Raw genomic sequence first — 22,559 nt, forward strand, 5'->3', positions numbered from 1 at the left:
ATTACAGTATTGCTTGATTCGGTCGGTCTGCCCGACCGAATAGGGTGATAGTTTGGGAAGTCATGGGGGAGGTAGGTCGTCTGGTCCGTACGAGTGGAGAGGGCGCGCATAGTGGAAGGGCGGTCGATTGTCTAGACCGAGCAGGTGGTTTTGAGTTGGTCGGTGAGTAAGGTCGAGCAGACCCACAGGGTTGAGTGGGTCGATCACTTGGGGCGAGTGGAAGAGGTCTACATTGAATCTGGGATCAGGTCGGTCGATAGCAGGAGTCGACCAGGGTTTAGGATCTGGTAAACAGGTTGACCGGTACTACAGGTCGAGTGATAGCCGGGTGTTTTGGTTGGTAGCTCAGGGTGGAAGGTCACTTGATGTTTTTAGACTCGAAGGACGAGGTTCAGTCGATCGGTTAGGTAGGGCGAGCGACTATCTGACAGTTCTTGGATCTGTCGATAGGGACGGTTGACCGAGGTTTAGGAGACTAGTTTTCAGGTGAGTCAAACAGTGTTGAAGGGCGATCGATAGCTGGGTTGGTACTTAGGGCGAGTTGTTCTTTGACGGTTGGGAATTCCAAATCTAGGAACGAGTCGGTCGGTAGGGTCGAACGATCGAGCTGATATGTCAGACACTGAATCAGCAAGTTCGAGTTAAATTGTGGTGGATCCTGGGGATGAGTATGAGCGTGCCCCCACCATAGTGATGATGCCCGAAGAGGGCGTCCCGATTGGGGTGCCGACTGGAGTTAGTGTAGCAGCCCTAGGTACGAGTAATCTCTGTCCGAGTGGTTCTGATAGGCATAGGGAAAGTGGGGAAGACTCTGAAAGAGTTGGTAGTCCATCCTCTTCCGGTAGTGGCTCTAGGGAAGAACCGAGCCAACAGGGCAGCGAGATTTTGACTAGAGATTATCCGCCCGTGCTGAAAGATAGTGATGTGTGGCGCATTCGGACCTTGTATCACATTCCAAGTTCAGTTGACATCTGGATGTCGCGATCGTATGAGCGGGTTGACTGAGAGGCAAAGGGTTGGATCAGTGTTTATGAGACGTGGTTTCACGATGGGTTGAGGCTACCCGTCCCTCGCCTCGTGTGGGAGGTATTGAACCACTTCATGATTGCCCCGTCTCAGCTTATGCCGAATGCTTGGAGATTGCTAATGGCTTTGGAAGACCTCTGTGTTCGGAATCAAGTGAGGTTCGGGCTGCACAAGCTGCTGTACTCGTACTTCTTGAAGGAGAACGATAAAAAGAAGGGTCGGTATCTGTTGAACTTGAGGCATGATCGGTCTCACTTGTTGACCGACCTACGGTCCAGTGATAAGAACTGGAAGGACCGATACTTCTACCTGAGAGGACAGGTTGTTTTTGGAGAGAGAGGTCAGAGCGAGATCCCGATCGACTGGCGAGCTACTGGTGAGGACTTAGTTGTTTCTTCCGTACTTTTGATTACTAAATCTTAATTGTGTTTTTTGTTTGCAGAGCTTGAGTTCAATCGTGTTGGGCAGAGCAGGGACGGCTTGGACGTAGCTACCCAGAGAGTGTTAGCCATCCCATTAGAGTAGAGAGATTGGCGAATAGTGCTAGCAGAGTCCAACCTGAGGACTAGCATTCTTTGGGCCGGAGTAGAGGCGATATAGAGAGGTACTCCCTTCCCCTCGCTAAGCAAACTTGGGATGTGCTTCTGAGTCGATACTGCAACCATATCATTTTTGGTGAGTCCGGGCTAAACCCACTAACAGTTGGAGAATTTGCATTTGCATAATCGCTGATGAAAAAGTTGACCGTCCCAAGCGTGAGTGAATCTATCGCCTAGGGAGGACAGGAGGGCAGAGGATGTGTTAGCGACGCCGCCAAGTCAGCAGCCGCTGAGTCAGCAGCCTGCAGCTGGAGTCGGGTCGTCCCAGACCACAGTTATGGATAAGGAGGCCGGGACGATTACCATCACGATTCCGGCTAATACATCGACTTACTCTGATGCGACTACCATGAGTAAGCTGGCTGACTCATTTTTGTTCCCGGTGGATGAGGCGCGTCGTAACTAGATGGGTGCAGTCGTTGCGGCTGATTAGGGGTAGCCTGCACCGTCCAAGTATGACAGTAGTATTTGCTGATTTTGTTCCTGAATATCGTTCTGATGGCAATGTTTTGTTATGCAGGTACTCACTAGTAGTCTTCATCTGAGGAAGTCTGTCGTAGCGCAAGAGAAACGGATACAAGATATATCCAAAGTCAACACCAGCTTATGCCAAAAGGAGGCGGCAGCCCGGAAGGTAGAACAGGAGTTTTAGCAGCGTCTGAGGGATAGCGAGCGGGAGTTGGAGCGGCTGAGGCATGAATTGGCCGAGAAGACCACAGAGATTGAGTCTCTGAGGGAGCAGTGTATTTCCATTGCCGATGACGCTATTATCAAGGCCCGCGGTGAACTCATGCTTGAGTTCAAGGAAGGGAAGACTTCTCACTGGGATCCGGACGAAGACATCCAACTCATGCGGGAGTTGTTGGAAGAGGGAGCCGGTCATCCGGGTTTACAAGATAAGGGATAGATGCCTGACCTTGCTAGTCAGCCGGGGCCGTCAGATGTTGGGGATGCGAGCGACCAGGCCGCTTGGATTGGTGCTGGCGGTGCAGACATTATAACTGAGTAAGAGATGGAGGAGGTGACTTGTACTGAAGACAATTAGTCTAGTTTTTTCCTTGTATTTTGGGGCCTGCGATGCCCTTTTTTATTGGCGTGTGCCGTTCTTTTGTATTTTGAACTGAGCCTTTTGGGGCTATCTATATTGTATTCAGTTGTTCTAGCTTTTGATGCTTTCTTCATGGATGAATGAGTTGTTCATTGTTTCTTTATTTGTAGATGCACCAAGTTGTGTTTGTTGTTTTTAGTGCGGCCCAGCGGCTAAGGCATGTAAGCCTTGTGTTGGGCTAGTTTGGTGCTTTGCGTATTACTGGTGTAAGAACCATTCATTCGGTCTGGCCGACCGAGTATAAAGTGTCTTGGGTTGGGTGAAGTCAACCCGGAGGTGCGAGTTCCTGGGTCGGTCAAGTCCGACTAGAAGGTACGAGTTGTAGGTCGGGCTGAGCCGATTTGATGGTCTCTTTGTGGATCGGGCAGGGCCGATCCGAAGGTGTGATAACGTGGATCAAGCAGGGTCGATCCGAGGGGGTGATTCCGTGGATTGAGCAGGGTCAATCTGAAGGTGTTCTCGTGAATCGAATAGGTCAAATTCGAAGGTGTTGAGCCGAGCTGGGTCAATTCGAAGGTGTTGAGCCGAGCTGGGTCGATTCGAAGGTGTATTCGTGAACCGAACGGGGTCAATTCAAAGGTGTTGAACCGAGTTGGATCGATTCGAAGGTGTATTCGTGAACCGAACGGGGTCGATTCAAAAGTGTTTTCGTGACCCAAGCTTGGTCAATTCAAAGGTGCGAAATCGTGGATCGGACAGGGCCGATTTGAAGGTGTAAACAATCGATTGATCGGGGTCGATTCAGAGGTGCAATTTCGTGGATCAGGCATGGTCAATCTGAAGGTGTTTAACAATAAATGATCGACCATAGTCGATTTGGAGATGAAAGATTTATAAATAATACTTCATTAATATTTGCCCATGAGGCCGACTGTCTAAGAGGAGGTGGATAGGCCCACTCATCCCTTTTAAAATAAAAAAAAAGATAAACAAAAAAAAGATAAAGTTCACCTAGAAGTAGTAGCGTTTGAGGTGAACGGCATTCCAACTGTTACTGATGTCTTTACCCTCGGGGGTCTGGAGTTTGTAAGCACCCTTCCATGCTTCTTTGGTTATCTTGTAGGGGCCTTCCTAGGTGGGGCCGAGTTTGCCCGAGTTGATCTCCTTGGTGTTTTGAAAGACTTTGCGGAGGACCCAGTCACCTATCTTGAAAGTTCGAATACTTACGTTGCGGTTGTAATATCGGGCGGCCTTTTGCTGATAGATTGCATTACGGATGCTCGCTCATTCGCGCAGCTTGTCGATGGTGTCCAGATTCTGCAAAGGTTCTGCTCGTTTAACTCCTCGTTCGCCCATTGGAGCCTGGTGGACTGGACTAATACTTCGGCTAGGATGACTGCTTCAGAACCGTAAGCGAGAGAGAATGGGGTCTCGCTCGTTGACGAGCAAGTCGTGGTTCGATATGACCAGAGGACTCAGGGTAGCTCATCTGCCTATGCACCCTTGGCTTTCTATAACCGCTTCTTTAGTGTTTGAATGATGGTCTTGTTTGACGACTCGGCCTGGCCGTTAGACTGGGGTTTGCGGGGGTTGCGGGGGGTTGAGAAGCTCAACTTTATCTTCCACATATCATAGAAATCCCTGAAGCCTGAGCTGATGAACTCAGATCCATTATCGGTGACGATCTCCTTTGGTATCCTGAACCTACAGATGACATTCTTCCAGATGAAGGCTTTTACCTCTCGGTCTCTGACTTGTGCGAAGGCTTCGGCTTCGATCCACTTCGTAAAGTAGTCTGTCATAGCTAACATGAAGACTCGCTGTCCAAGTGCAATAGGTAGTTTTCCCACGATGTCCATTCTCCACTTCATAAAGGGCCAGGGTGTGAGGATGGAATGTAGTCACTCTGGTGGGAGGTGTGAGACATGACCGAACCTCTGACAACTGTCGCACTTCTTCACATAAGCAGCTGAATCAGCGCGCATAGTTGGCCAGTAATATCCAGCAGTGATCACTCGGTGTGCAAGGCTGCGTCCCCCAGCATGGTTTCCACATTCGCCTTCATGCAACTCAACAAGGACACGTTGGGCCTCTCCTAGGCTTGTGCACTTAAGGTAGGGGCCCGAGAACAATTTTCTAAGGAGTTGGCCCTCATGTATGGTGAATCTGACTGCTCTTACTTTTAGCCGTCGTGCCTCGTTCTTGTCAGTGGGGAGTTCATCACGCTCCAAGTATTTCACTATCGGAGTCATCCAGCATTCGGCTAGTTCAACTCCCATGGCTTCCTCAAGCGGCTTGTTTGGTTGTCCGTCCCAGTTGGTTGGCCACTACATGAATAGTAGAGAGATGGACGAGGAGGGAGAGCATTTGAGGGCTGAGCCAAGATTGGCAAGAGCATCAGCGTGGGAGTTCTCCGCTCTAGGGACTTGGACAATGGAAAACTCATCGAATTGTGCCTGCAGCTCCTTGACCATGCTCAAGTAGGATGTCATCTTCGAGTCGCGTACTTGATATGTGCCTTGTAGTTGATTGACCACGAGCTAGGAGTCAGACTTCACTTCTAGTCTTTTTGCTTCAACTTCTTTGGCTAAGGAAAGTCCAGCTATAAGAGCCTCATATTCGGCTTCGTTGTTCATGCACTTGAACCCACACCGTATTGCCCGTTGAATGATGTCTTCTTCTAGAGCGACCAGTACCACTCCCAGTCCGCTTCCATTCACGTTACTCGAGTCATCCACTAAGAGGGTCCACTTGGATGGTGATCCGCCGTTCATGCATAATAACTCACTTTCTGCTTGGGTGGTGGTATTCGGGGTGAAGTCAGCAATGAAGTCGACCAAGGCCTCGGATTTGACGACGGTGCGAAGCTGGCACTGAGCTCTACTGTCCACTGCAAGAGTCGGCTTGATAGGTTTGATTTGTGCAGTATCATTTTGAGTGGGAAGGAGGTAAGTACAACTATTGAGTGGCACTGAAAGTATGGCTTGAGCTTCCTAAATGCATGGACGAGGGTGAGGGCTAATTTTTCCAGCTGACTGTATCGCGTTTCTACGTCAAGGAGCGACTTACTCATATAGTAGATCGGCAACTGCTTCATTTCTTCTTCTCGAACTAGTATTGCTGAGATAGCTGTCTCTGAGACCGCTAGGTAAGAGTAGAGCTTCTCCCCGTCCACAGGTTTGGATAGGAGCGGAGGGGAGGTAAGGTATCTTTTCAGCTGTTACAAGGATTCTTCGCAGGGGGCGGTCCACTCGAACTTCTTGGACTTCTTGAGGGCATGGAATAAGAGATGGCACTTGTCTGGCGACCTAGAGATGAAGCGGCTTAAGGCGGCCATGCGTCCTACGAGGCACTGGACGTATTTCACGCAAGTTGGAGACGGTATATCAAGGATTGCTCTGATTTGGTCGGGGTTGGCTTTTATCCCTCTCTGAGTCACCATGTAGCCCAAGAACTTTCCTGACGAGACCTTGAATGAGCACTTGGCTGGATTTAGCTTCATGTTGTACTTCCTGAGGACGGCAAATGCCTGGTTGAGGTGGTCGAGGTACTGTTCGGCCATCAGTGACTTGATGAGCATGTTGTCGATGTATACCTCAATGGTGTCTCTTAGGTATTCGGCAAACATTTTGTTGACTAGCCGCTGGTAGGTGGCTCCGGCGTTCCTTATAGCAATAGGTTCCCTTTTCCGTGATGAAGGCTGTCTTCTCTTGGTCGTCCAGGTGCATCAAGATCTGGTTGTACCCTGAGAAAGCGTCCATGAAACTAAGGAGCTCATGACCTGCGGGAGCGGGAAGGAATCTTTGGGACAGGCTTTGTTCAAGTTCGTAAAGTCGATATACACTCTCAATTTCCCGTTCTTTTTCTTTACAACCACGACATTCGCTAGCTATTCAGGGTAGTATACTTCTTTGGTCATACCATTGCTCAAGAGCTTTTTGACCTCTTCGTTGATAATTTGGTTATGCTCTGGTGCAAATTTCCTTCTCTTCTGTTTCACTGGTGGGTGATCTGGGTCTACCTTGAGCTGGTGGACCATTGCTTCCAGACTGATTCTGGTCATGTCAGCGTGCGACCAGGCGAAACAATATTGGTTCTGTTTGAGGAATTCTATCAGCTTTTCTCTGGTCTCGGGCTTGAGACGGGACCCTATATGTGTCTTTCTATCGGGATCCTATATGTGTCTTTCTGTCGGGATCATCCAGATGTTTCTATACTTCATCCAACTCTTCCATACATGGTTGGTCCGGCTCGGTCGGTAGGGTTGGATGAATCTGTAATTACTACGAAGAATTATCCTTGCCTTTGAAGGCATTCTTATAGCAATCCCTGGAAGTTTTGGGGTCACCCTTGATCTCTCGTACCCCCCATTTGGTTGGAAATCTGATCGTCTAGTGGAAGGTAGATGGGACGGCCTGCATGTTGTGGATCTAAGGTCGGCCTAAGATGATGTTGTATGGCGAGGGGCAGTAGATTACCAGAAAAATGGTCTATTTGTTCACTCCTCCAGCGTAGATAGGGAGGATGATCTCCTCGATAGTGTACTTCTACTTAGAGCTGAAGCCAACTAGCAGCGTCGGCCGCCTATTGATGTTTGCCTTTTCCAGTCCCATAGCCTTCACTGTTTCAAGGAATAAGATGTTTGCCATAGAGCCTCCATCTACAAATACTCTTTTCACTACGATGTTGGCGACCTGTAGGGAGAAGACTAGGGCATCATGATGAGGAGCGACCAGGGTAACTGGCTTATCATCTTCGAATTGAATTACCTGATGAGTGTGTGACCGTGAGGCCGGATGGATGGACTGGACTTCATGGTGGCGATTGGCTCTGGCATATCGCTTGGCTGATGAGTAACTTACCCCACTGATCTCTGATCCTCCGGAGATGAGCGACCAGAAACCTTTCGGTTTAGGTTCTCGCGGAGGTGGTGATGGTTCTTTTGAACTCTTATGGCTAATGGTGTTCTTCCCCTGATCAATTAGCAGATCCCGGAGGTGTCCCCTCTTTAGAAGTGCAGCAACCTCTAGTCGTAAAGCGATGCAGTCTGCGGTGTTGTGCCCATGATCGCCGTGGAACTCACACCATTTGGTCTTGTCTCTCCTTGCCTTGGGATTGAGCTTGCCTGGCCACTTAACGGTGGATCCCATTCCTTTCATAATCGCGACCACCTGGGTTGGCTCGATATTGAGGCTGTACTCTGGTATTTTGTACCAGTTCGATCCGAACTGTCTGCTCTCGATTCTTGTTGGTTGACGATCATACAGTTTTCTGACTCTACTCGAATTGCGTGTTGGGGGTTGGTAGCGGTGCTCCGCTGGCCTGTGCTCTGGTTTCCTGTCATCTCGCCTTGAATCATATCTGGAGTGAATCGTTCGGTTTATCTCATCCTCCTCCCATCTTATTTGCATCACTGCTCGGGCTAGGGCGTTTTCCATTGTTGTGCATCCCAGCTTTATAAGTTTTTTGTATAGCTCTCCGTTCGGGAGGAGACCTTCCTGAAGGCATCTACGGCTATCTCAGGGTTGCATGCTGGGATGGAAATCTTTTCTTTGTTAAACCTGCTGACATACTCTCTCAATGGCTCGCCCCTTCTCTGGTATACTCTGTACAAGTCGGCTGACAGCTTCTCGAGTTTTTTGCTGCTGACGAACTATTCCATAAACGTGTCGGTGAGTTGAGCGAACGAATCGATTGATCCGTTTGGAAGGTTCATGTACCATTGTAATGCTAGGCTGGATAAGCTCGAACCAAAACTTTTGCAGCGGTCGGGATATTGAGACGGTGAACATCCGCTGCTTGTACGAGGCTATGTGATCGTCCAGATCCGTTGTGCCGTCGTACATTTTCATGTTTGGGAATAGTGAACTTCTGAGGCATGTCGGTTAGGGCGATCTCGATCACGAAGGGTGAATCCGCGTAATAATGGGGCCTACTCTTCTTGGTTAGGACCGGCATTCCTGGAATGCGTCACATCACTGCTTCCCCATCGGCCAATCTCTTGGCTAGTACCTGTTCCACTAGGTCATCCCGCATGACCGGGTCGGCCTTTGCATTTAACTTTGGTACATTCCGTTGGGTCACCCCTCTTAGGGTAGTCTGACGAGTCCCTTCGTGCGTTCCCTGATAGCATAGATCTTCGGTCATTCCTTCCGGTTGGATGACTCCAATGGTAACTGTTCTGGTGTTTCGCTCTACATGGATGGTTAGGGGAGTCCTCTGATAGTCATTCGGTTGGTCAGGATGGATGGGCTCGGGTGCTGCTGGTTTAGTTTGGCCGTTCATCCCGCGAGGATGAGCGGAGCCGAATGGAGTATGTGTTGGGATGGCTAGATTGAGCTAGTCTTGTGGATGAGGGCTTTCTGCCACTGGATCGTCTTGGTCTTGATGCTGGGATGAATCGGTTGAATGATGTTCTACATGCATATCTTTATCTCCATGAATTAGGATAGAATCGTCGACCACAGACGGGTTTAAGGGACGCGACCTTTTGCCAGAGGCCGAGGGTCGGGGCTTCGACATAAGGAGAGGTTACATGAATAGAACAGGGGTATGGAACCAATTGGGGGGTGCTTGGCCGGGCAGAAACTCTAGGTCATAGAATTGACTCACCTTCTCCTTGAGGGATAGGTTTTCTGACTTGATGGATGCGTTTTCCGTCCGGATCGCATTGTTCTCAGCTTCCAATGCAGCCACCTTGTCCAAGTTCTGTTGCATGAGAGCGGTTAGAGCCTCGAGGCCGGGATTAGGGTTATCGGAGTTGTCAGCCATGGAAAGTTTCTCTACGCAGTAGGGTTCGTCGAGCCGAATGATTGTTAGAGGCCCCACGGTGGGCGCCAAACTGTAGACGTAAAAATCTACCTGTAAGGAAAGGGGGTCTGATCCCGTGAGGTTGAGGCTACTAGCGATCCGCTGTACCTGCACACATAGAAAAACAAACGCGTGAAGCAAACAAGAAACATCGGGGTGGTGTTTGCCATAGGCACTCTGACTCTCAAGTCAGCAAGGCTGAAAGAGGCTAGTATAGTGAGAGTTAGGGAGTAAAGAGGTTACCGGAAGTCTAGTCAGAGACTGTGACTATGGCAGTGATGTAAAGCTCTCAAGTAGGAGCTTTGGATGTAAAGGTGTAATGTAGTGTTCTTTGTGAGAGGGCTGGTCTCTGTTTATATAGTGATTGTCTGGTCTCCCAATCCTGGTGGGAGTATGAGTCCTAATGTGACTCTGATGCAAACCCTAGAAGAATTAGGGTCGTGGTATGTTGTCTTATCAGTGTCCAGATAGGAAGATGATTCTGATCAGGAAAGTAACTTCGAATAGGGAAGTGTTCTGAACAGGAAAATGACTTCGAGTAGGAAACTGATCAGGAACTGGAATGTGACCAGTGGGCTGTGGGCTCGGAACTTGCTCATAGGCCCATGAAGTGAACTGGAACTGGCAGGCTCGTGCCCAGAGGGCTTGGGTCGGCCGTGTCTCGTATCAAATGGGACTGATCTGGTTTGGGCCTCTTTAGGACTAGGCTTGGTCTTTTCTTTACTAGTGGTTCTGTTTTCCTATTTGGGTCAAGGACGATTTTTGGCCCTAACAGTTGGTTAGAATAAATCGATAGGTATGTTATATTAATATATTTGGTTGGGAGGAATAAATTGGTAACTATGTTATCTAATTTACTAAATTGCCCTTCTTTTTAAATATTAATATAATATTTTTTTTATTTTTTTTTTAATCATTCTTTTTAACCCGCTACATTTCAGATTTAGCTAAAACAACACATCAACCAAAAAAGTTTGAAACTTAGCAAAAACACCCTCCCCCACACCAAGCCACTACTGGAAGCCAACCACCTCTACTGGCGACCACCAGCAGTGGCCGTAACGGCACACGATTGACCATATTTGGCTAGTCGTGCTCCGATTTGGCCATTTCTGGCTAGATCTACAGCCAAAGTTCTGGTCGTAGTTAAGTCCAGAACCTTGGCTGTTAGTTCTGGCCGTTTTTTGCTATCAACGACGGCCAGATCTATCTGGCTGTCTAGACTTTAAAGACGGCTAGAGATCTTGTCGTGGTTAACAGCTAGAAGCATAGATCTGGCCTAAAAAGTCATAATAGATCTAGCCATTTCCAGTCAGATCTACGATGATATGGCCGTTTCCGATAAGATATTTAGCCGAAAATGGCCATATCGGTGCATGACCAACCATTTTTTGCCCCGGTCGGTGGTGGCCAAATCTGGCCACGACCCTTGAGTAATTTTTTTAAAGTCCAGGGGTATTTATGCCCTAAAATTTTTGTGTATGAGGATAAAATAGTCCATGAATATATTTGTAAATTGTTTTCAAATTGAGGGCATTATTGTCCAAAAAATTTAATAGTCAAGGGTAAAATTGTAACAAAATAAAATTACCAAGTAATCTTAAAATACCTAAGAAAATGGAGGTAATCAGATTACCTTTTATATTACAAAGAGTAATTACTATTGGTTTTAGAAAATCACCGAAATCTTATATTACTTAACAACTAAACATGGTAATCAAATAATACAAAATGATATTATCTCAATGAGGAGATTATTCCCAACCAAATATACCCTTAAAAAATTGGGGAAAATAGTTTTAAAACCTATTTAATTAGAATGCAGGTAACTCATTTTTCTCGATATCTAATTTTCTTCTTTTGCAAATATCTTAAATTCTCTTTCTTGTTTCTCTATTTTCCTTCCATCCAAACAAGTTTCCATGAATTTCAAACTCTAAAAACTAATGAATTAATAGCACGTAGATGAAAACGATATTCTATGGGCAATGATATGATTTGTGATAAAATTTATTTAAAGAAATATTATTTAATATTCGGCGAATAAGTATTTATTTGGGTGGAGGTGGGTGACTTGCCTTCAGGTTTTTGGTTTAGGTGGCAGATTACTTATTTTAAAAAAATGACTATAATTCTTTATTTTATAATAAATCGTATGTATATAAGTCAAAAGAAGAAGAAATATTCAATTTTAGGTCGTTCATCCACTGGTTGTATTAATTTTTTATTATTATTTGTTTTCGTTTTTAAATCATCCAATGCATTACTATACCTTCTAGAATTATTAGTTGGACACATGTTATATTGTTTCTTTATGATTTATTAATAAACATTTTTTATCATTCAAATTATCAATCACTACCATCACGACAGGTTGTTTTAAAAATAATTTATACAAATAATTCATACAAATTATGATGTCATTAATTATACATTTAGATAATTTAAAACTTAAAAGATAAATTAAACAATTGAATTTGGTTGTAGTTAATAGGTAAATCATTTATATTAGAGTAAATGACATGTTTTTACTCGAGGTTTAGCAAAATGGCAAGTTGATATCCCTGGTTTCATTTAGTCTAGATTCCTATCCTTAAAATGACACTGTTAATTTGGTGGTGATTAGCTTCTGGTAGTAACTGTGTGAGGACTTTAAGTGTAGAAATCTAGAATAAATAAACCCATGGGTATCAACTTGTTATTTCGCTAAAGCTTAGGTTATAACATGTCATTTACTATTTATATTAAATAATTTGTATATATAATAGTGTTGGGTCAATTTTAATTGATGTAGGCAGGTCGTCTGGGTCGGTACAATTATTTTTTAAGTTGAATAAGTAGTCCTTTACATTGACACTGCCCTGGATGTATTGTAACTTTTAAGAAGGTATTTCTTTACCCCATTAATCAGGTAATGGCCTATCTCCACGTGTATTTTATTTTAATTATTGATTCGATTGGAAATACAAACAAGGCCTAACCTTTTTGTTTTTTTATCATATCACGAGAACAATTTGTATACGTAATCAAAATTCAAGTTAAGGGATCTCAAATCTCTAAACATAAAAATTCATTCTCAGGTAAAGCCATCACAAGAGTTGAAAACCATACATTAACATTATTATGAACCAGACATCTACGCCGGTCTCTTCACACTTTTCCGGTTTCAATTTGGATGATATTCGTGTCCACTCCTTTGAATTCTTTAGCACAATTATCGGCTTCTGATTTCTCTTTTCCATTCAACAATTTTGAAAATCTTTCAGCCAAGTTCTTCCTTGCCGCAGGAGAAACTCCATTCTTCCCAATAATTGACTCCAAAACTGACTCTGCAAGTAGTTTATTATCTATCACTACTTTCCCAGATTCCCCTATCGATTCGTCCTTCGAAAAGCCAATCTGCAGAACAATAAAATACATATATAATTCTGACCCCTTAAATAAACTTTTTTTATATATTTTTCATTTAGATACGTCTTTGTAATTTGTATACAAAAGTCAACTGCAATTTTCATGCAGAATAATACGAAGGCAAGGGTTAGGCCTCTTCTCTGTTTTCAGACTTCCATTTATATTTTTATTTTCATGTAAACTTTTACTTACTGTCAATGATCCGAAGGGTGATAGTGTGAAAAGAATTGAAGCGCCGGGTGGAAAGTTTTCGTCCTTGAAGGCCTCAAGAAATTGCTCAATGGCTTTGGATTCAGCGTCGGTGTAAAGTCCAAGTGATTTCCAAATGGCGACGCAATTTTCTGCAACTTTCCCTGAGTATTGTTGACCAGTTAATGGCAAGATCATTGTCACTCTAATGAATTTCTCAAAGGGACCTGAAAAATGATACCAAAAATATAATTAACTTATATATAACTATGGTATAATATATTCTTTTGTCATGTATAAGCGATATTTTAATTATAATACAATCCATAATATTAAGAGTCTTTCTTACGTTTAAGAAAGTTAATAAACTCTAATAAATTTGAGTGATCTACAATTGATATCCTTTAAGAAAATTCTCTCCGCCCCACGTTCACTCAACAACAAAAATTAATGCATCAAAAGCGGGCCAAAAAAATCGGCTACCTGTAACGACATCTCTGAAGAACGGAACGGATTCAAATAACTCATCGGCACTCTTGCCCTTCCACTTGCCGGCGAGTGACGACACGGCGCTATTCTCAACGTACACTCCGATCGCCGTGAACTTCACGAACTTGCCTTGAATTTCCAAACCTCTCACCCCTGCGCAAGGCAGCACCAATTAAGAGTCAATAGTCATATCAAATACCAAAAATAAAATAAAAAGATAAAGCATAACACGGATGGCGCGTAAATGGAGCGTATTTCACTAACCTGAGCCACCGAGGAAATGAGTTTTAGAGGAGCCAGGAGGTTTAACAGTGGAGGAGAAGGTGAAGTGCTCGACCTGGCCATCGGAGACGGAGGGTGAGGGATTCATTTTTAACGGACAATGTTAAAACGATAAAAACAAGAATAAAATGTTCGAATTGAGTTTGGGGTTGAGTTTTGCCCTGTGGTTTGATTTTATAGAAAAATAGAGGGAAGGGAGTAGTTGATGGACTCCAATTCGTGAACAAAATCGCGAGTTAATAGTTCGGTGCACGTGAAATTTTCCATGATCACGTGGAGGTCTTTCAACCGGACGCCTTCATAACGCCAAAGCAGAACATTAGGTGAAACAGTCAATATTTACCTGGGACAATCACTAGGATGATTTAAAAACTTATATTTATGACTTACGAGAGATGAAATTGAAAAAAACTGAATTTATAGGGATGAAATTGATAAATTTTTTAATAAAGTTTTGTGGCGTCGGTGGCTGAAGCCTGCAGTATCCTGGAATGAAGCTTCTATTAAATCAGATTTTACATATTTAATTTCTGTTTGATTAGACTACCTCCTTGACTAAATACACCTTTTTTTTTTTTTTTTTTTAATTTAAAAAGGATTTGTAATAGCTTCGGCCTTCATGTGACGCATTATAAAATGGACAAATGGCGGAGAAAGGCTGGATAGTTGGAGGAACGTGGAGGGGGTCCCTGATCACGTGGAGAAGTCAACGAACGGCTTTCAAAACAGTGGACTAGAACATTAGGTGAAACATTGAGTGGAACCAGAACGAATAAAAGATAATATGTTCTTTTAAGTTTAGACTCTTCAGATTTCGTGAAATGACATCCGGGCCCACAGATTGTGTGTTAATTCCAGCCTCCACGTATGTCATACCCTACACAGTTATATTTAACAGTAAACGACTTTTTCTCACCCAAAGTTTGCCTTAATGACATTTTCTCACCCAAAAAGTTGCAAAATTTCCCTTTTTCACCCTATGTTTATATTTCATTTACTACCCAGAATACACTTTTTGATTCGATGGCCAACGGAGAGTAAACTCGATCTAAGTTATTGAGGTTTTGAAGAAGAGATGCCGATTAATCTTTTGATGGTGGTAGATTGGATTTTGATGGTCGGGATTGGTCGAGATCTGACTTGAGAGGGGTAGTTGTGTGTTTCACAAATCGCTTCATTGCTGACAATTGGTAGAGTCAACGAGAGTAAGGTTTGAGGGGTTTTAGTGAGTAATAATCGGGGAAAAAAATAATGATAGTGTGAGATCGCAAAGAAGTCAAAATCGGCTGGCGATTGGTCAGAATATAAACTTTAGGTGGGAAAATAGTATTTTGTAACTTATTAGGTGGAAAAGGGTTGTTAAGGCAAACCTTGGGTGGGAAAAAGTTGTTTACTCTTACTCTATATTTAATATTTATCCGATTTTGTTTGAGCGAAATTTTAATTTAAGCTTTAGAATAGAATGCAAAATTTGATTTTGTATGTGATTCTTAACTTTGACTTGTGTAGTGACAAAATTCAAAATAAGTAAACATTAATTTGTATTTGTTTACTCAAATATTAATTAAAATTAGGTTAAACTAATTTTTTTATGTATATAATAGTATTAGTGGGCAATTTTAAACAATAAAATTTATCTTCGATGTATATAACAGTTTTAGTGGGTCAATCATAAACAATAAAGTAAGCCATCTTAATGGGTAGTTAAAGGAAGAAAGTGTGTCATCAATTTCCTCATTGAAATTATTCAAGAGTTAAAAAGTGGACTCCATCGAAAGATTCGGCATTATTGGAGATAAAACTACTATTCGATCCTTCCATGGCTGATGCCCCACTATCAACTACTCCATGTAATCACATCATAACCCACAAGGTTTGGGACAAAAACATTTTCATCCAATACTTTCCGAAAGTAAAACACATGTCCCAACTTTGTAACAGAAATATTATTTTACCCTCATTTTTTTTTTTTTCTTGATCACCGGAGATGTTCCAATCAGTTTACGCATATTTCAACTAATCTCTCAATGCCCTAAAACTATTGACCAAGTAAAAACCCCCAATGATTACTCCTAATAGTGCCTCGGGGGTGATGGTTTACCCTCAATTTTCTTTTAGTTTCATTTAATTGACTTATATTCTGATTAAACATTAATTTTTTTTTTTGGTTAATTTTATAAACAATTATATAATATATTTATTTTTTTAGTATGAAATCATCTTTTAATTTGAATTATTTTACATGGGTATTTTTAGTTATTGTTCATCCACAAAATCGAGAATAACCTTTTTTTTAACCTTTTTTTTTAAATGATTATTTTATAATCAATTTGACAATTAATCAGTTTTAAAAAGGGTTTACCAAATACTTTTAATATTTTATCAACAACTAGAATATTAAATAGTCATTCCTAAAATCAGAGTTATTTAGTTTAATGCATAATTATAAAATAACAGTGAAGCAAATTTTTCTTTAGACATGTTCAATTACAAATCACATGTCTTATATGTTGAAAAATGGCTTTTAGCACATGGGGTAGAAATGATAATGAAGAAAGGTTTAGGGACTTATATGTAATAGGCTAAGAAAAGGTTGTTTGTCCCACATTGATTAGNAGTATGAAATCATCTTTTAATTTGAATTATTTTACATGAGTATTTTAGTTATGTTCATCCACAAAATCGAGAACAACCTAATTTTTAACCTTTTTTTTTAAATGATTATTTTATAATCAATTTGAAAATTAATCAGTTTTAAAAAGGGTTTACCAAATACTTTTAATATTTTATCAACAACTAGAATATTAAATATTCATTCCTAAAATCAGAGTTATTTAGTTTAATGCATAATTATAAAATAATAGTGAAGCAAATGTTTATTTAGACATGTTCAATTACAAATCACATGTCTTATAACACTTGTGAATTATTTAAGTGTTAGGTGAACTAAATATTATGAAATGGTACATTAAGATTTCGAAATAAGCAGGAATTTACCCTGATTATAAAAAGACCACTTAATATTTAAAATGTAATTATTCTAACACAATAAAACTAATATAATTTGATATTAATAATAATAGAAAACTTCAATTATTAGCAATATCATTGTCAATGCTGTAAGCTTTCATCAAATATAAATAATAAAAATGGTAAAACTTAATTAAAAGTTGAACTTTCTAAATGAAGTGTCAATTTTTAATTAAGTCGTGTTACGTGGTCCTAAGACTCTTTATTTACCCATCAAATTATATTCGATGATGCATCACTTATGATAAAACATATGAAATATTATAGAACAAGTATAATATAAATTATTATTTTAAAATTAATAATTTTTTTTTGTTGAAATATGTAGGCCTTCTAGAATTTTGTTGCTTACGTGTAAGTATTTAAATTAATTAACAAAGCAGGAGGAGTAATCACCACTCAACGAAGCTAGAAGGGACTTTTCGTGGAATCGTTTACCGTAAAAAAATGATGTGAAAAGGATTAAATTATACTTAGCTGGTAACAGCGGCGAACCAGAATCCAGTATGGCGGGACTAGCGAATTAGTCAACCAGCATTAAAATACTTTCATTAATTGGCCGGTAACCTGTACCATCAGGTTGAGATTATTGTAATTGAAGGAGTAAGCCATCGACGGTGGAGTTTTATTGAAGACGAGCTACAGATGTCGTTTAGATACAGAGATGTCGTGTACTAGGAATATGTCTACTTTCATGCAGGACCAATCTCTACCGATTCAACCTCCTTATATTAATATTTTATGACATATTTTGTGGTTGTAATGAAAGCTTTAACGTAAGGAAAACGGTATGCTACATTTCCACATACTTTCTTGTATAATTTTGACGTGATAGTTCGTAATTGGTTAATTCGTAATAGATTTCATTTGAGTTTCAACTAATAAATTATAGTTGATCAATTACGAACTGTCACATCAGGATTATGAGAATTTTTTTTGAATGAGACATTATTTTTAACGTAAACATCATGGGGTTAGTGATGGTCAAAAAAAATTGTTTCTTTTATTGACTTTCAGGGTTTGAATCACTTTGAAATCATCTATCATATTTGTGACTTATTTTGAAATATTAAACTTATAATGTATTCAATGAGTTACATAAATTAGTTGAGATACGTGTAAACTGATCCAAACATTTCGATAAAAAAAACAAAAAAAAGAAAAAAGAAAGCTTTAGGGTGAGCACTAAGAGTTGATGATTTAGGAAAAATATATAGTACAATTCTGGATTTATTTTATTTTTAAATAAATTAGATTAACAACAGATAAATTTATGGGAACCAACATGACATCACTTAGTCTTGATAATCCAAACCAACAAACAAGCCCGACAAGAAGACAAGTTTTGTAATGAAAGTAAATTAGGCCCACTTTACACGAATTTATTTCTCAATCTAATAAATTAATTTTTCTTTTAAAAGCAGAACATTAGGTGAAACAGTCCAATTTACCTGGGACAATCACTAGGATGATTTAAAAACTTATATTTATGACTTACGAGAGATGAAATTGAAAAAAACTGAATTTATAGGGATGAAATTGATAAATTTTTAATAAAGTTTTGTGGCGTCGGTGGCTGAAGCCGCAGTATCCTGGAATGAGCTTCTATTAATCAGATTTTACATATTTATTTCTGTTTGATTAGACTACCTCCTTGACTAAATACACCTTTTTTTTTTTTTTTTTAATTTAAAAAGGATTTGTAATAGCTTCGGCCTTCATGTGACGCATGTAAAATGGAAAATGGCGGAGAAAGGCTGGATAGTTGGAGGAACGTGGAGGGGGGTCCCTGATCACGTGGAGAAGTCAACGAACGGCTTTCAAAACAGTGGACTAGAACATTAGGTGAAACATTGAGTGGAACCAGAACGAATAAAAGATAATATGTTCTTTAAGTTTAGACTCTTCAGATTTCGTGAAATGACACCGGGCCCACAGATTGTGTGTTAATTCCAGCCTCCACGTATGTCATACCCTACACAGTTATATTTAACATAAACGCCCAAAAAGTTGCAAAATTTTGCTTTTCCACCCAATGTTTATATTCCATTTACTACCCAGAATACACTTTCTGATTCATAGCCAACGGAGAGCAAACTCGATCTAAGTTATTGGGGTTTTAAAGAGGGGATGCCGATTAATATTTGATGGTAGTAGGTTAGATTTTGATTGTCGGGATTGGTCGAGATCTGACTTGAGAGGGGTAGCTGCGTGTTTCACAAATCGCTTCATTGCTAGCAATTGGTACTATCAACGGGAGCAAGGTTTGAGAGGTTTTAGTGAGTGATAATTGGAAAAAAGAATAGTAATGGTGTGAGGTCGCAAAGAAGTCGAAATCGGCCAGCGATTGGTCAGAATATAAACTTTGGGTGGGAAAATGGTATTTTTAACATATTAGGTTGCAAAGTGTTGTGAAGGCAAACCTGGGTGGGAAAAGTCATTTACTCTTACTCTATACTTAATATTTATCCGATTTTGTTTGAGCGAAATTTAATTTAAGCTTTAGAATAGAATGCAAATTTGATTTTGTATGTGATTCTTAACTTTGACTTGTGTAGTGACAAAATTCAAAATAAGTAAACATTAATTTGTATTTGTTTACTCAAATATTAATTAAAATTAGGTTAACTAATTTTTTTTGTATATATAGTATTAGTGGGCAATAAAATTTATCTTCGATGTATATATAGTCTTAGTGGGTCAATCATAAACAAAAAGTAAGCCATCTTAATGGGTAGTTAAAGGAAGAAAGTGTGTCATCAATTTCCTAATTGAAATTATTCAAAGACTTAAAAGTGGACTCCATCGAAAGATTCGGTATTATTGGAGATAAAACTATATCGATCCTTCCATGGCTGATGCCCCACTATCAATACTCCATGTAATCACATCATAACCACAAGGTTTGGGAAAAAAACATTTTCATCCAATACTTTCCGAAAGTAAAACACATGTCCCAACTTTGTAACAGAAATACTATTTTACCCTCAATTTTTTTTTTTTTTTGATCACCGAAGATGTTTCAGTCAGTTTACGCGTATTTTAACTAATCTTTTAAGGCCCTAAAACTATTGACTGAGTAAAAACATCAATGACTATCCCTAGTAGTGCTGGGGTGGGGGTTTACCCTCAATTTTTTTTACTTTATTTAATTGACTCATATCTGATTAAACATGAATTTTTTTTTTTTTTTTTTTTTGTTAATTTTATAAACAATTAATATATATATTTATTTTTTAAGTTGAATAAGTAGTCCTTTACATTGACACTGCCCTGGATGTATTGTAACTTCCAAGAAGGTATTTCTTTACCCCATTAATCAGGAAATGGCCTATCTCCACGTGTATTTTATTTTAATTATTGATTCGATTGGAAATACAAACAAAGCCTAACATTTTTGTTTTTTTATCATATCACAAGAACAATTTGTATACGTAATCAGAATTCAAGTTGAGGGATCTCAAATCTCTAAACATAAAAATTCATTCTCTGGTAGAGCCATCACAGGAGTTGAAAACCATACATTAACATTATTATGAACCAGACAATCTACGCCGATCTCTTCACACTTTTCCGGTTTCAACTTGGATGATATTGGTGTCCACTCCTTTGAATTCTTTAGCACAATTATCGGCTTCTGATTTCTCTTCTCCATTCAACAATTTTGAAAATCTTTCAGCCAAATTCTTCCTTGCCCCAGGAGAAACGCCATTCTTCCCAATAATTGACTCCAAAACTGACTCTGCAAGTAGTTTATTATCTATCACTACTTTCCCAGATTCCCCTATCGATTCGTCCTTCGAAAAGCCAATCTGCAGAACAATAAAATACATATATAATTCTGACCCCTTAAATAAACTTTTTTTATATATTTTTCATTTAGATACGTCTTTGTAATTTGTATACAAAAGTCAACTGCAATTTTCATGCAGAATAATACGAAGGCAAGGGTTAGGCCTCTTCTCTGTTTTCAGACTTCCATTTATATTTTTATTTTTATGTAAACTTTTACTTACTGTCAATGATCCGAAGGGTGATAGTGTGAAAAGAATTGAAGCGCCAGGTGGAAAGTTTTCGCCCTTGAAGGCCTCAAGAAATTGCTCAATGGCTTTGGATTCAGCGTCAGTGTAAAGTCCAAGTGATTTCCAAATGGCGACGCAATTTTCTGCAACTTTCTCTGAGTATTGTTGACCAGTTAATGGCAAGATCATTGTCACTCTAATGAATTTCTCAAAGGGACCTACAAAATGATACCAAAAATATAATTAATTTATCATAATTTATATATAATTATGGTATAATATATATTTTTTGTCATGTATAAACAGTATTTTAATTTTAATACAATCCATAATATTAAGAGCCTTTCCTCTATTTAAGAAAGTTAATAAACTCAATAAATTTGAGTGATCTACAATTGATATCCTTTAAGAAAATTCTCTCCGCCTCACGTTCACTCAACAACCAAAATTAATGCATCAAAAGCGGGCCAAAAAAATCGGCTACCTGTAACGACATCTCTAAAGAACGGAACGGATTCAAATAACTCATCAGCACTCTTGCCCTTCCACTTGCTGGCGAGTGACGACACGGCGCTATCCTCAACGTACACTCCGATCGCCGTGAACTTCACGAACTTGCCTTGAATTTCCAAACCTCTCACCCCTGCGCAAGGCAGCACCAATTAAGGGTCAATAATCATATCAAATACTAAAAATAAAATAAAAGATAAAGCATAACACGGATGGCGCGTAAATGGAGCGTATTTCACTAACCTGAGCCACCGAGGAAATGAGTTTTAGAGGAGCCAGGAGGTTTAACAGTGGAGGAGAAGGTGACGTGTTCGACCTGGCCATCGGAGACGGAGGGTGAGGGATTCATTTTTAACGGACAATGTTAAAACGATAAAAACAAGAATAAAATGTTCGAATTGAGTTTGAGGTTGAGTTTTGTCCTGTGGTTTGATTTTATAGAAAAAGAGAGGGAAGGGAGTAGTTGATGGAATTCGATTCGTGGACAAAATCGCCAGTAAGACTTGTGAGTTAATAGTTCGGGCACGGTGAAAGGTCCCGACACTGGAGGTCTTCAACGGACGCCTTCATAACGCAAAGCGAACATTAGGTGAAACAGTCAATATTTACCTGGGACATCACTAGGATGATTAAAAACTTATATTTATGTAGAGATTGAAATTGAAAAAAACTGAATTATAGGTGAAATTGATAAATTTTTAATAAAGTTTTGTGGCGTCGGTGGCTGAAGCCTGCAGTATCCTGGAATAAGCTTCTATTAATCAGATTTTACATATTAATTTCTGTTTGATTAGACTACTCCTTGACTAAATACACCTTTTTTTTTTTTTTTTTAAAAAAGGATTTGTAATAGCTTCGGCCTTCATGTGACGCATGATAAAATGGACAAATGGCGGAGAAAGGCTGATAGTTGGAGGAACGTGGAGGGGGTCCCTGATCACGTGGAGAAGTCAACGAACGGCTTTCAAAACTAGACTAGAACATTAGGTGAAATTGAGTGGAACCAGAACGAATAAAGAAAATAGTTCTTTTAAGTTTAGACCTCTTCAGATTCGTGAAATAGACATCCGGCCCAGATTGTGTGTTAATTCCAGCCTCCACGTATGTCATACCCTACACAGTTATTAATAACGATCTCAAAGT

The 22,559-nt window shown here is 40.4% G+C and overlaps 3 protein-coding genes across 3 annotated transcripts; all 3 read right to left on the reverse strand.

Moving 5' to 3' along the window:
* Positions 1 to 7,220: 7,220 nt before the first annotated feature.
* LOC116107985 lies at positions 7,221 to 8,111 on the reverse strand. The gene has a single exon (XM_031394271.1). The coding sequence runs from the start codon at positions 8,109 to 8,111 to the stop codon at positions 7,221 to 7,223; it is 891 nt and encodes a 296-aa protein (XP_031250131.1).
* A 4,418-nt stretch (positions 8,112 to 12,529) lies between these two features.
* Positions 12,530 to 13,979, reverse strand: LOC116107972 (chalcone--flavonone isomerase-like). Its single transcript, XM_031394258.1, has 4 exons — positions 13,837 to 13,979; positions 13,567 to 13,725; positions 13,087 to 13,310; positions 12,530 to 12,882 (listed from the first exon to the last, which is right to left on the reverse strand). The coding sequence occupies exons 1-4, from the start codon at positions 13,940 to 13,942 to the stop codon at positions 12,634 to 12,636; spliced, it is 738 nt and encodes a 245-aa protein (XP_031250118.1). The 5' UTR covers positions 13,943 to 13,979; the 3' UTR covers positions 12,530 to 12,633.
* A 6,368-nt stretch (positions 13,980 to 20,347) lies between these two features.
* LOC116107975 (chalcone--flavonone isomerase-like) lies at positions 20,348 to 21,835 on the reverse strand. The gene is made up of 4 exons (XM_031394262.1): positions 21,660 to 21,835; positions 21,391 to 21,549; positions 20,901 to 21,124; positions 20,348 to 20,696 (listed from the first exon to the last, which is right to left on the reverse strand). Exons 1-4 carry the CDS (start codon positions 21,763 to 21,765, stop codon positions 20,448 to 20,450), a joined length of 738 nt encoding a protein of 245 aa, XP_031250122.1. The 5' UTR covers positions 21,766 to 21,835; the 3' UTR covers positions 20,348 to 20,447.
* Positions 21,836 to 22,559: the final 724 nt, after the last annotated feature.

Source organism: Pistacia vera, unplaced genomic scaffold (genome assembly GCF_008641045.1).
Source record: "Pistacia vera cultivar Batoury unplaced genomic scaffold, PisVer_v2 Contig550, whole genome shotgun sequence".
NCBI lineage: Eukaryota > Viridiplantae > Streptophyta > Magnoliopsida > Sapindales > Anacardiaceae > Pistacia > Pistacia vera.

Coding starts and splice junctions, on each gene's coding strand:
- LOC116107985 (XM_031394271.1), bottom strand. CDS start 8,111: ATGGAAAACGCCCTAGCCCGAGCAGTGATGCAAATAAGATGGGAGGAG.
- LOC116107972 (XM_031394258.1), bottom strand. CDS start 13,942: ATGAATCCCTCACCCTCCGTCTCCGATGGCCAGGTCGAGCACTTCACC. Junction 13,726..13,836: donor TCATTTCCTCGGTGGCTCAG/GTTAGTGAAATA, acceptor TGCCTTGCGCAG/GGGTGAGAGGTTTGGAAATT. Junction 13,311..13,566: donor CTTCAGAGATGTCGTTACAG/GTAGCCGATTTT, acceptor ATCATTTTTCAG/GTCCCTTTGAGAAATTCATT.
- LOC116107975 (XM_031394262.1), bottom strand. CDS start 21,765: ATGAATCCCTCACCCTCCGTCTCCGATGGCCAGGTCGAACACGTCACC. Junction 21,125..21,390: donor CTTTAGAGATGTCGTTACAG/GTAGCCGATTTT, acceptor ATCATTTTGTAG/GTCCCTTTGAGAAATTCATT. Junction 20,697..20,900: donor CACCCTTCGGATCATTGACA/GTAAGTAAAAGT, acceptor ATTGTTCTGCAG/ATTGGCTTTTCGAAGGACGA.